Below are 12,229 nucleotides of genomic sequence, written 5' to 3'. Positions count from 1 at the left end.
CTCTGGAAGACTACAACTCAGCAGTTCAGCTGAATATTACTGTACATTCTCTTGGTTGTGTGTTTGATTATAAATGCGTTTCTCCATACATTGCATATTCCAGTTTTCATATTTTTGGCTTTCCACCATTCCTGTGAGCTGCTTAAAGAGGGAATTTCTCCACTGTGGGATCAATCAAGTTTGATCTTATATTGATCTGATATTGTCATCATGACAAGCCCGCCCAAGCCCTCAGGTGCGGCTTTCGTGAGGTTTGTAGGCAGGTATGATTTGATGATACCATAAACGAATTTCATGAAAGGTAGTCCAAACAAGCATGATTTAAAATTAAAATTTCAGAGACTTTCGATAAGATTTTAGTGCTACTTTATTGATCTATGTCGTCTTGTTCTGCAAGGCCCATTTTTACCAAATACAAGTAGAAAGTATGCACTGATCATAGCCCCATTTTCCATTCCAATGCACAGATTGTGGCAGACAGACCCAAAACGAGTAAATTATGGTCCTGTAATTTACATTTAGCTAGTTGGTGTGACCAATTTAGAACAAAGACAAAATCATAACCAAAACTATTGGTCATGACAATTTTTATAACTTTATTTTAAAATCAGCTAGTCAGGAAATGAATAGGCCTATGTGTTCAGAACTGACATTAAAGTTACAATAAAGTGAAGTCAAGCTTGTCTAACGTTCAACGTTAGTTAAGCTACTGTAAAAGTCAGTGAAAAGGATATTTTCTGTTATTCTGTTATGGAACAGTTATGAGTGGTTTTGTTTTTAGACTGGTCTACATACTAATGTTGATATGACCTTAAACTCCAACTACTTTATTATAGTCATCTCTTAACTAGTTTTAGGCAACTGTGTAGTGTAAGTTTAGTTTTACAGTGAATGTTTCTGTTGAAATCAGCTCATAATTATTACAATTCCTGTTTCAACCTGAAGTTGTGTTTTTAATGATCTACCTGGTCCTGCTACCTCTCCTGCTCAATTCCTGCTGTCAGTTGAGATGAGAAACAATATCTGTGCAGGATCAGAGGATCACTCATTTATGATCAGGCTATAAACCCCAGGCCTAGAGGTCACCGGTGGAAGGTGAGGGGGCTCTGCCTAACCCGAGGAAGGCAGCTGACACATTATTGCATGCACAAAAAGTTGCTGGACATTCACAGCTTTTGTCTTCTGTTGACTTGAGTCCCTCTGGTGCACTGTGTGCTAGGTGACATATCTGTCCAGCTTGACTTGCCCAGTCAGTAGATATTGATTGGTTTGAATTTGTGGCCATACATGTTGGTTCAGATGTCCAGATTTCGACAGTGTAATAAACAGGTTTAGAATTAAAAGTATTGTCGCGCATTTAATTGTCTGTAACATGATTACAACTACAGATGAAACTGAGAATTGTGTGTAGGCACATAACATTGGAAAGTTGGAAGGTAGAAGCACCAAGGGTGAAGTTGCTAAGATGAGATACACTTTATTGACCAAGGGTGAAGTTGCTAAAATGAGATACACTTTATTGTCTGTCCCAACCAGTGACAGAAGCTCTAAAATTCACATGTACTACATACAATAACAAATACGGTTGACAAAGTTAAAACAACAATAAAATACAAAATACAGTTAAAGCAGAATCGTAGGGAGGACTGGATGACCTGGTTTGACAGGGTGAGAATGGAACACATCTGCTGTGTTCAGCAGTAACACATCAAGTGTATTAAGGATGTGAAATATCTACGTACACTGAAAGTGAAACTAGCACCAAGGGCAGTTTGATGGCCACAGCCTTGACAAACATCACACATTTGTCTTGTAAGGTTTTCATCGTTGCTTTTAACTCTAGCTCATTTAGTTTCACTATTAAGGGATGTTGGTTATCGAAGTAAAAGATTGGACTGAGGCCCCTATTAGGTTTAATACTTTCTACTAGGAATGTTCTAAGTGCCCCATCTAATACAGGTTGGGGCAAATATGGGGATTGTTTCTTTAGGCGTTGTAGTTCATTTAAAACGTATACTTCAATAACATTAAGGGGCGGCTGTAGATCAGTCGGTAAAAGGAAGTCGTCCACAGACCACAGGGTCAGTGGTTCGATCCCAGGTCCCGGCTATATGTCGACGTGTCTCTGGGCAAAACACTGAACCCCTTAACAGCCCATTTCCCTCCCCAGCTGTGCAGTGCCGGTCAAAGCCCGGTAGAAATTGGGGAGGGTTGCGTCAGGAAGAGCATCCGGTGTAAAAACTGTGCCAAATACACATGTGGACAATGATCCACTGTGGCGACCGTGAACTCACGGGATAAACCGAAAGGACAAAAAAAATACTTTAGATTTTTAGATTAGATTTATTGTTTTAGTATGAAATATAGGAATGTAAGCAAATTGCCTGTCTAGTTTTAGCCACAGCAATGTTCAGCCCTTGTCTGTTACGGGTTTGGCAGCCAGTATATATGTTGGATTCAGGTTAATAATAAACATCACCACTTATTTGTTGACGCAGTGAGTTGTTGTTGTCTCCGTTTTTACAGTCGTGCGACCTTTGGGGTCAGCTGCCTCTGAAATGATAAATGAATTAAACAATCTCCCTGTGTGAAAAACACTGTGTTGCTGCTGAGGAATGAGAGGATGGAATTAAGCTGCACACTGACGGTCAAATACTCTCGTGTCTTGGAGGAATAAAAGCAGAAGCGTGTCCTTTTGGTGTACTTTGGCGCCGCTCCAAATCCTCTGACACAACGACACTAGTGCTGACCAAACATTTTCCGTGGTCAAAGTAAACCACAGTGTCAGACACTAAATGTACAATGGACATGAGCTGTCAATTGCATGAATGTGCTCCACGAGTTCAGAATAACACATATACTAAATGTCCTTAAAGCCTGGGCCTGGCCCTGGTTGGTACGCAGAAGGCTGCAGGTTCAAATCCCACCCTAGCAGGTCTGGCCTCACCAAGCCACCAAGGGCCACCTTGGTGCTGTTCCTGAGCCCTGATAAAATGGGAGAGTTGTGGCAGGAAGAGCCTCTGGCATAAAAACTCAAGCCAAATCAGTGGCAGTGTGGCGACATCGACAGGACAAGCTGAAAGCAGTTGACTTCTTGGTGAGTTCTTACAATATACTTGGAGTGGTTAACTGACTAAGCTACCCTGCTGTTAACCCAGAGAAGATGTGGCCAAAGCAGGTCTAGTTAATGTGAGGACGCAGCCAGAGATAAATGGGTTTTACCACAGGACGTTTAGGCAGCTGAGACATCAGCTGTCATTACTTTCTATAACTGCTGATTTTTCTTGTTTCGTTTAATCTTTTTCTGTAAAGATGCAAATAGAATTTTGGAGTTTCTGGTCAATGCCACGTGTTACTCCATTCCAGGAGTCCAGTCCAGCCCCGATATTAAAGCAGTAATTACTAACATACCTGAGGTTGAACAAAACACATTTCTACTCTCGGCCGAGGCGAATTAATTCATCCAGCGATTCACTACCTTCTTCCCAATGTTCACCCTGCTGCCTCTTCCCCAGCACCTGCATAAGCCTGAAACTACAGATACTATTAAAGTCACACTGGTTAAGGGTGACTTCCTTCTTACAGTTGTTGTGGTTGCTGGAAAATATTTCAGCTGCAAGTATACTTTTACTGTTTAGGAGATATTCATTTCCGGGTCTGGACTAAACCTGAAGCCTTCACCTAGTGAACCTCTGTCCCACATAACACGGATGCTTAAAGGAAACCTTTTAGAATGACTATTAAATTACTGCAGCTTACTGTCTGTGCATGTGCAGTTGGAGAAAGCCGACGAGAAACCTGGTCATAAGTTTACATGTATTAAAGAACTTATTGGATTCTTGTTTTGGTTTGTTTTTGCCATTGTTTATTTTCCACACAAGAGAAGGGACACAATTCAATTAATCAATGCAAACATATTTAAATAAATACATGTAGCTATAAAGCACAATTTGGTTTAATTTATATTGTATTTTGTTATATATTTCAAAATGTTTTTCCTCATTTATTTCAATTTCACCTACATTTCTAGTCACACTTTCGATTCAAAGTGCTGATATTTTCAAATTAAAAGCACCAGTGGTGTCTCTATTCCACTGAGACAAGTTTAATTTTGGGCTCCTTTGAGATAAACTGTGCCTTTAAAGAAGACGAGACATAGATATAGTAGTTTCCAACTTTCCATTTGGAGTAAAACTGTCATTGGTACAGGAACTCACAGAAACTCACATCTCATTAGATCTGAGTCATATTAAATAAAATGTCACCAGACAATTCCATAAGATTATATACTTAGTCTCATGCAAAACCACATCATGAGAATATCTCCAAACTCAATTGTTGATTCTATGTGATCGAAGTTGCTGCACGGCTGCTCTGTGTTAATGGTCTAACCTCTATACGAGTCAAATATTTAATAAAATACATATGAATTCTCATGAAACACAGTTGTCTTATCAATTTGCTACATAAATTCCTATGTAAATGCAAAATACTCAGCAGTGAAAATACACAGGGAGAGAAAACAAACCTGACACATAAGTTTTAGGTCTGTGACAGCCGCCTTCATTATCATGCCAAAAAAAGAAATGCAGCAAAAAAAAATACAAATTACTGCCAAACTTAACTTAGTGGCCCAGAAAATGCTCAGGTATGTGAATTGAACGATGGCGTCGGATGGAGTCTGTCCCAGCTGTCATTGGACAGGTCTGCAGTCTCTCTCAGGGCCAACAAACTCACACCTATGGACAATTTAGAGTCAACAATTAACCTGACATGCATGTGTTTAGATGGTGGGAGGGAAGTGGAGGAGCTGGAAGAAACCCACACGAGCACAGGGAGAACATGCAAACTCCACACAGAAAGACCACAGACAACCAGGGACCTTCTAGCTGTGAGGTTGCACACTTATTGTTTTATTCCCCATGTGCATACTGTTTCACGTGGTTGCCAAGGAGTTATGGTGGTAAAATTCAAATGTCTACTTTAAGTGTATCAATGTTTCCTAACCCTCTGCAAGTTCTATAACCCCTTTACAGTTTTGCATGAATTGATGAGAGATTCTTAGGGCTACAAATGAAACTATCATTTCATATAAGTTGTTTTGGAGCAAATGGCAGCCAGATGATGGACGACAAAGGGTTAGTTTTTAGACCACCACTCAGCCAATCATGAACCCCTTTTCAAACAGCTGATCATAGGAAGCCAGTTGCAGAAGGAGTCATGTTGCAATGACAGATGGAGGGCGGGACTCAAATCACCCAGATCCACTGAGTTGTTGCAAAACTTCTGATCTGCAGCCTTGGATCAGTTGGTGAACGCAGAATAAACCGAAGACGTCTTGCTTATAAACTTCCAAGCAATACTGAGATTATGGCAGGTAAAACCAAATGTGTTATTAATACAGTGTCTTAAAGAGTAAGACTGAGGAAACTGCATGAAAATCTGATCTGCTCTGTTCTTGCTGCATATCAGTATAAAGGTTAACGCATGAAATACAGAGTAGACTTTGTTTTCAGACGAAGCAGCAGTTGTGGAGGAAGGCAGCAGCCCAGCTCAGAGCCCACTGGTCGCAGTCAGCTTCCAGAGAAACATCAACAGGAAACAGAAGTTCCTAGAGGCTGAACCCAAAGCTCTGGGGGTAGTGTGTGTGTGTGTGTGTGTGTATTTGTGTGTGTGTGTATTGATGTATTTGACCTAAAATCCTCTCTCTGTGTTCCAGATCACTCAGATTGGCCTAAATCTGTTTAACATCCTTTCTGCGAGTATGCTTCTGGCCGTAGATATTAGTGAGCTGTCACACGAGATCCCCATCTTCATTTCATCGCTGCTGGTAAGATAGTGGAGAATGGACCTTTGCCTTTTGCTTTGTAGAGACCTACTCTGTCTCTAGAGTGGCCATCCATTGACAGCAGGGTCAGTATTCAGCAGACCTAACATATGACTTTGTTTTTGTTTCCACAGGTGATAATAGCTGGGAGTGTGGCTATAGCAGCGCAGAACCTCCAACTGCGAACGGTGAGTTTATGTGACAAACCACCAGGTGGTTTAATGTGTATGTTTGATTTGATTTCATTTCACATTGTCAAAATATTCCTCTGAAATGTGTCTCGTGGCCCAAGGCACATCTTCCATGGCATAAACAATAAATGGCCTTTTTGGAGCCCAGACTGTGGTTTAGCAGTTTGACAGTGCTGCAGACGTTAAACATTAAAAACCAGCAGTTGGGTGGTGAACAAATGGAAGCTCCAAACATTACTCTAATAAATACCAAACACACATTAAGGTCACGTCTGCTTTTAGGAAAAAAAAAGTAAAATGTCTGTCAGGAAAAATGAAATGTGTTGCACTTTTGGACCTGCCACTTCCTCTATAGGATGAGTCATGTTCATTTGAATGAATGGAGCCTGTTGTTACACAAGTGATTGTTCAACAGAGAATGTGAAGTTACATCTCACCATGGTAACAGTTAGAGTTCGCTCACCATCTTGTGAGGTTTGCGTTCGGCATGTTAGAGCGATTATTGTGGGTTTTCTTGATTGATGCAGTTTGATGCCAACTTCACATTCTCTGCAGTAACGTTTTACGCTGGAGGCCCCCGAAATGTTAATCTAACTATCACAACTGAAACAGTAAATGTATCAGAAGTGGGACATTTTTCAGATTTGTGTATCAAATTCTCTGCTGCTCTTCTGTCCCTGGTCTCTGTTGTAAGCCAATCGAGTCAAGCGTTGTTTCTCTGAAAAACTGTTTGCTGCTGCTTTTTTCCCCTGTGTTTCAGCTGAGAGCCTGTTTGGTGATGCAGATTTTGGCATGTGTTGCCTCTGTTGTCAACCTGAGCTCTACCATGGTTAAAATGGATGATTTTTCCATTTACTGTTGGTATGATTACCACTACAATGACACATATAATCAAGAAGACTGCCTTAAACTACAGGTGAGTTGTAACTGTGTCCTCTTTACGACATTATTTTTATGATTTAGGGATTATAGGTGAAATAGGTATGAAATTCTAGTGACAATAATGTTTATCACAAACAATTTTATATACTGTACCTATAGAACTACTACTACTGTGAATCGGACACAACGACCCCTTTGTAGTTGATGTAAATGTTTCATATAGCTTTTATTGAGTTTCAGTGATGACCAGCAGGGCAAAAAACAGAAACAAAACAAAAAGCAGAAAGACACATGGTAATAGAGATTAGATTTTTTACAAGTCATTTCCTGTCTAGCAGCTATAATTACATAATGTAGTAAACACACGTCATAAATCACTGGGAAACTGCAACGCAACGACAGTCATCTTTCCCTCTTTGGTTTAAACCTTGAGCGGTAAAACTGCTTCAGTTTTAGCTGAAATCATTTTCTGATAATTGCCTCACCCCTGCCTGTAGCTGAACTGCATCGTAGCTCCATAAATTTCGTGTTCAGCTTTGTCCTTCAGTGTAGCAGGGCTTCTCTTTAAGCTGTAGCTGTATCTGTATGTGTCGTCGCCATCTTATTAGGCAAAGACAATATAAGCAAGTTAAGAGTCAGGTGCTTATAATGTGATTAAAGCCGTTAAAGTGTGAGCTGGAAATACTTTATGCTTCCTGATACTTGCATTTTCTTAATTCTTTGTTCAGCCCAAACGTGGTCTTAGTGAATGTTGTCCCACTTACAGAATGCCAGGGTCCACCTCTATGCCGAGAGTGCAGTTATGCAGGCTCTTCTCTTCGCCATCTCGGCCTCTCTGGCCGCCTACTGCTGCAAGGTGGTTAACTGCTGTGGACCGGATCCCAAAATGGTGAGTAGATGCTGACGATTGCCACATCATGTGGATCCATGATGAAGGTCCTCTCATTATCAGGCTGTAATAAAGCCTTATTATTACAACCGCAGACGAAAAAACAGTCTACTTTGAACGATACAATTGTTATTGTCCTTCTCTTTGTGTTCTGTCTCCATCAGCCCGTGATCACTGTCCAAGCCCCCCCAGTCCAACAGTGAGGACCTGATGGGAAACATCACAAAGTGCAAACGAGTGATGTACAGTCACAGAAATTCTACTAATCAGTCATTTTATGCTAACAAATATGTAATGTGAACTACAGGGAAATGGCAGCAATGCTGCAGTTACTCTTTACTTTATAGGGCTTTGTAAACTCGTTTGGCTCATTGCTTTGATTTTCAGCCTGCAAACTTTATTCTAATCAAACCTTTTTAAGCTACAGTTGTTTCCAGTTAAACAGCAGTGATGGACACATTGTTCACTAATTGTCAAGCTCAAAACCGCACACAAACAAGGTTAAACAAAGGGGGGCTCAGGGGGCTCTTCTTTGGAAAGGTACTCATTTTTTGGTGTAACGTGTATCTCTTATGATAACTATATAGTTTCTATTATCTCATTTATCATTGCAGTATTTGGACATTAAAATAAACCAAAAAAATACTAAACCTGTATATTATATATATTTAACAATCAATATTTTAATACACTTGAAGCAAGTTTTCCATCTCCAAAAAGCAGGTGTTGCTTCAAACTGAATGATCTACTTCACTTTTGATTCTCTATGTTAGACTCTGTAATCAACGTTTACAATGAACTTGCAGCAGGTGCCAGTTTTCCGTGGATGAAGGGTTTCCCGATTTATGATGGAGAGCTCATAATTACTTCATGTATTTTTTAAATTGTTTTGTACTTCTAGTTGTAATAATAAAGTATAAAAAATAAAAAAACGGCATCCTTTTTGGCTTGAATAATGAATGAAAATTATGTTTGGCTGTGATGTTGATGTGTCCACGGGCAAAACTCTGAACCCCAAAGTTATTCCTACTGTCTGCTACTTACCTGCTGTTTTGGATAAAACTTTCTGCAAAACAACTTTAACTGACTTATATAACTACCCCTACATACAGTAGACCTCACAGCAACACCGATATTAAACCTCAAATCTGTACATGTGGACACAATTCAAAAAAGAAACACAAAACAGGCACGAATTCTTGTTTTTCTTACCATAGAAAAATCTGAATTATTACTTTTCCAAGAGCTGTTTTTAGACACATCACATAACAAGTCCAATAGTCACAAGTAATCAAGATATTATTTTTTTAAACCCGCTGGTATGTAGAAGATTCCAGGTAGTTGCTCACCCAAAAAAAATGCTTTGTTCAGTTCCACTTAAAAATTGCTTGTCATTGATTGAAGGACACCAGAATATTAGACACAGCTCTTTAATAGTCACAGTCCATTTTAGGTTGTAGCATTGGTAAACTAATAAACATATTAAGTCGTCTGTAGTTCATTTACCTCCAAACTAGGACTACTATTGATTATTTGGTAATAATTAATCTTTGTGTTGGACAAAAACAAAGAAATAACAAAACACCTCCCACCCATTACAAAGTTACTGGATGTCGTTTGTTGCTTCTATATCTCGACAGCAATTATTACATTTAACATGAAAAAAAGAGCACAATTTTTATGGAATTGTTTGTATTCAGATCGACTCGTTTTACACTAGTAGTTTGTACATGTGACAGAAAATCTATTTACTGTAATTATTTGTCATGCAACGCATTCAAAGAAGCTTTTTTCAAACATTTAATGTATAGTTCAGTTTAACAGTTCACATTCCACATAATTCCAAAGCATCTACATAATTTTCTGATCTCATACCGTGGCAAGTGTTTATAAAAAAAAATCCTTTTTGGAAACTCCATTCTGTCATACCTTCAGTTCATCTGCCCAGTGGCTCTGTGGAGGATCAGAAGGCAAGTCAATAAAACTATATTCACTTGTAATTAACTGTTATATGTTTAATTGTTTGCCGTGTACCTCAGTTGTGAGTCGCTTTGGATAAAAGCCTTTTACTTTTCTAGCCTAGCCTCTTACTTGGGATCCAGATGGTGTTATCTCTTCCAGGTCTCCAAAGCAACCGTGTTTATGACGGATGAGGTTCCCCCACAGCACAGAGCGATGACAGGCCGGACATTTTCCCTCCACGGGCAGGAGATGGAATGGTTCGGACTTCAGAAAATGTTTCGCAAGGCAGATCACGTGACTGTTCATTCCACAGGATGGGTGGAAACAGCTCAGCTTGTCTGACACCTGAGGAAAAGAAGAGATGCAATTTAGTAGCAGTCAACCGGCCAGGATCTAATTTTTCTTACATAAAGGATAGTTGGTATTTCACTACTTAAAAATCAAGATATATTGTAGACTAAGAAAAATAATCTAACAACTGTTATATCTCTGTAATAAGCCAACAGCTATCAGCTAATATTTCAGCCTGGAGACTGGTCGGTTGGTCTAGTTCTAAAAGATCTAAACCAGAACTTGTGCTCATCAACTTTATCTGTTAACATGCGCTAAAACTTCTCCTAAAATTTGCATTTTTACATTATACTTGGGTATTTCCGCAAATGCTGTTAAAAAGATCATTATCATTTAAAATTCTCCACATTTACTTGTTTCTGAAACCCCAATTCAAAAAAGTTGGGACGATGTGTTAAACATAAATAAAAACAGAATGCAGTGATTTGCAAATCTCATCAACGCGTATTTTATTCACTCTAGAACATAAACTAGATATTAGATGTTGAAACAGACATTTTACCATTTCATGAAAAATATTAGCTAATTTTGAAAGAGTAACCTTTTTTGAATTGGGGTTGTACCTTGACACAGCCTTTACAGAGAAAACACCTGGGTGTCTCCTCCTCCTCCCCTGCAGACTTTAGTGGCATCGCCTTCTTGGCTCTCACACTGCCGAAAGCAATGGGGATGTGCAGAGGAGGGTGCAGACTGGGTTCAAAGTCCATTCTGTACTCTTGCTTGAGCCAGCGGGCTGTCAGTGGCAGTCTGTTCCACGGCGCCACCCGCAGCATGTTGGAGACAACACGCCAATGGAACTGCAGGCTTGATTCTTTCCTGGACCGCCGAGAGACGTGGGAGAGTCGCCTGGAGGAGTGGGGATGCTGCCATGCCCACTCAAACTGACAGAAGTACCACGATGACAGTCAGAATTTATACGGATATATTATTATCTTTATTATACCCAGTTTAGAAAGAATATGTCCAAGCTTTTGAACCACAGGCCTAAACTCTTATCCAAAACCTGGAGAAAGTTTGTACAATACTGTATGTTTTTTTAGGACCTACAGAAAAAAATGTAATATTGTGTTGTTGTGTTTCTTCTATTGTGTTTAACATTGAATTAAACTGAACAATAAGTAATCTGACAAGTGTTAAGTGTTACATCTGCTTTAGGGTACAACTACAATTAAACCATAAGGTTGTGTTCTCACATTTACTTCATTTTGTCTTCTCAATGTCAGTAAGACTACTTAACTTAATCTTTGTAATTGGGAAACTGGCAAAATGACTATTTTCAATGTAAATAAATATCATAATAGCTGTTCAACTCATGTCCTAAAGAAGTTGCCTAACTTGGACAAAGAATACTGTAAATCAAATTGCGTAAACTCACTCTCAGAGCAGCAATATCAGAGGGAAAGCCGTGTATAATGAGGACCATCTCCCTGGACAAAACAGAGGAATATATGCAAAACAATGAATTCATGGATTCAATAGTGTTCTCTGTGAAACATGGAACAGTTAACTGGCAGATCATACCAAGGGCCTCTTCCACTGGTTCTCTTGGCCCCCCCTTTTTGCCGTCCTGCATTGTGCTGTCCGATCCGCCGTTCAGGATTCACAGTGAAGCCAATGTAGATGCGCCCTTTGAATTTAGGATTAGTGCAGTAGAGCATGTACACACCAAAGAAGCTTTCTACTTCGACTACCATTGTATTAAAATTAGCATCTTATTTTTAAGTTCTAATTAAACAACTGCTATACAGCACAAGTGTCTACGTTTAAGGAGGCGCTGCCATGGCTACGGATTTATCGGTACTATCAATAAAACTAAAACAGCTAATGCAATCGCTGTAAAATATCAACAATTTAATTATCGATTATTTTCATGTTAACGGTGCTTTTATCTATTAAAAACATGAACGTGAGCGCTAACGTGGTTCACAGACACAGACATAAGCAGCCGCCTCAGAACTGCAGCCACACACGTAAACAGTCTGGTATAGTAGTTCAACGTGCTGCCTGATTAAATATGTTTCAAAAATACAGTATGTATCGCAGCGAGAGCCTTATAAAAGGTTCATATCCTATATACAACCTACTTAAAACCACCATCGGCATAAATCCAAGTCATATTTATCCGTT

At 39.5% G+C, this 12,229-nt stretch overlaps 2 protein-coding genes across 4 annotated transcripts; one reads left to right on the top strand and one right to left on the bottom strand.

The window, feature by feature from the left end:
- Positions 1 to 5,216: 5,216 nt before the first annotated feature.
- On the top strand, positions 5,217 to 8,721 carry LOC137137123 (membrane-spanning 4-domains subfamily A member 4D-like). Of its 2 annotated transcripts, XM_067523052.1 has the most exons (7): positions 5,218 to 5,377; positions 5,517 to 5,638; positions 5,720 to 5,830; positions 5,962 to 6,015; positions 6,779 to 6,934; positions 7,667 to 7,789; positions 7,954 to 8,721. In XM_067523052.1, exons 1-7 carry the CDS (start codon positions 5,371 to 5,373, stop codon positions 7,990 to 7,992), a joined length of 612 nt encoding a protein of 203 aa, XP_067379153.1. In that variant the 5' UTR covers positions 5,218 to 5,370; the 3' UTR covers positions 7,993 to 8,721. The 2 variants fall into 2 exon arrangements, with proteins under 2 accessions (XP_067379154.1, XP_067379153.1); XM_067523053.1 differs by lacking the exon at positions 6,779 to 6,934 and having other exon boundaries at positions 5,217 to 5,377.
- slx1b (SLX1 homolog B, structure-specific endonuclease subunit) lies at positions 8,713 to 12,185 on the bottom strand. Of its 2 annotated transcripts, none has more exons than XM_067523049.1 (5): positions 11,624 to 12,185; positions 11,478 to 11,529; positions 10,666 to 10,983; positions 9,824 to 10,096; positions 8,713 to 9,742 (listed from the first exon to the last, which is right to left on the bottom strand). In XM_067523049.1, the coding sequence occupies exons 1-4, from the start codon at positions 11,794 to 11,796 to the stop codon at positions 9,869 to 9,871; spliced, it is 771 nt and encodes a 256-aa protein (XP_067379150.1). In that variant the 5' UTR covers positions 11,797 to 12,185; the 3' UTR covers positions 8,713 to 9,742; positions 9,824 to 9,868. The 2 variants fall into 2 exon arrangements, with proteins under 2 accessions (XP_067379150.1, XP_067379149.1); XM_067523048.1 differs by having other exon boundaries at positions 9,881 to 10,096.
- Between the last annotated feature and the right edge of the window lie 44 nt (positions 12,186 to 12,229).

The sequence above is a fragment of the Channa argus genome, chromosome 12, assembly GCF_033026475.1.
Source record: "Channa argus isolate prfri chromosome 12, Channa argus male v1.0, whole genome shotgun sequence".
NCBI classification, from domain to species: Eukaryota; Metazoa; Chordata; class Actinopteri; order Anabantiformes; family Channidae; genus Channa; species Channa argus.
This window is presented reverse-complemented; position numbering and strand designations above follow the sequence as displayed.

What these genes read in the sequence shown, in the direction of transcription:
- LOC137137123 (XM_067523052.1), top strand. An exon ending in AAGACTGCCTTAAACTACAG is followed by an intron (nt 6,935 to 7,666) that starts GTGAGTTGTAAC and finishes TCCCACTTACAG; the next exon opens with AATGCCAGGGTCCACCTCTA. An exon ending in GTGGACCGGATCCCAAAATG is followed by an intron (nt 7,790 to 7,953) that starts GTGAGTAGATGC and finishes TGTCTCCATCAG; the next exon opens with CCCGTGATCACTGTCCAAGC.
- slx1b (XM_067523048.1), bottom strand. Translation starts at nt 11,796, where the DNA reads ATGGTAGTCGAAGTAGAAAGCTTCTTTGGTGTGTACATGCTCTACTGC. An exon ending in CTGATATTGCTGCTCTGAGA is followed by an intron (nt 10,984 to 11,477) that starts GTGAGTTTACGC and finishes TACTTCTGTCAG; the next exon opens with TTTGAGTGGGCATGGCAGCA. An exon ending in TCTGTAAAGGCTGTGTCAAG is followed by an intron (nt 10,097 to 10,665) that starts GTACAACCCCAA and finishes TCTTTTCCTCAG; the next exon opens with GTGTCAGACAAGCTGAGCTG.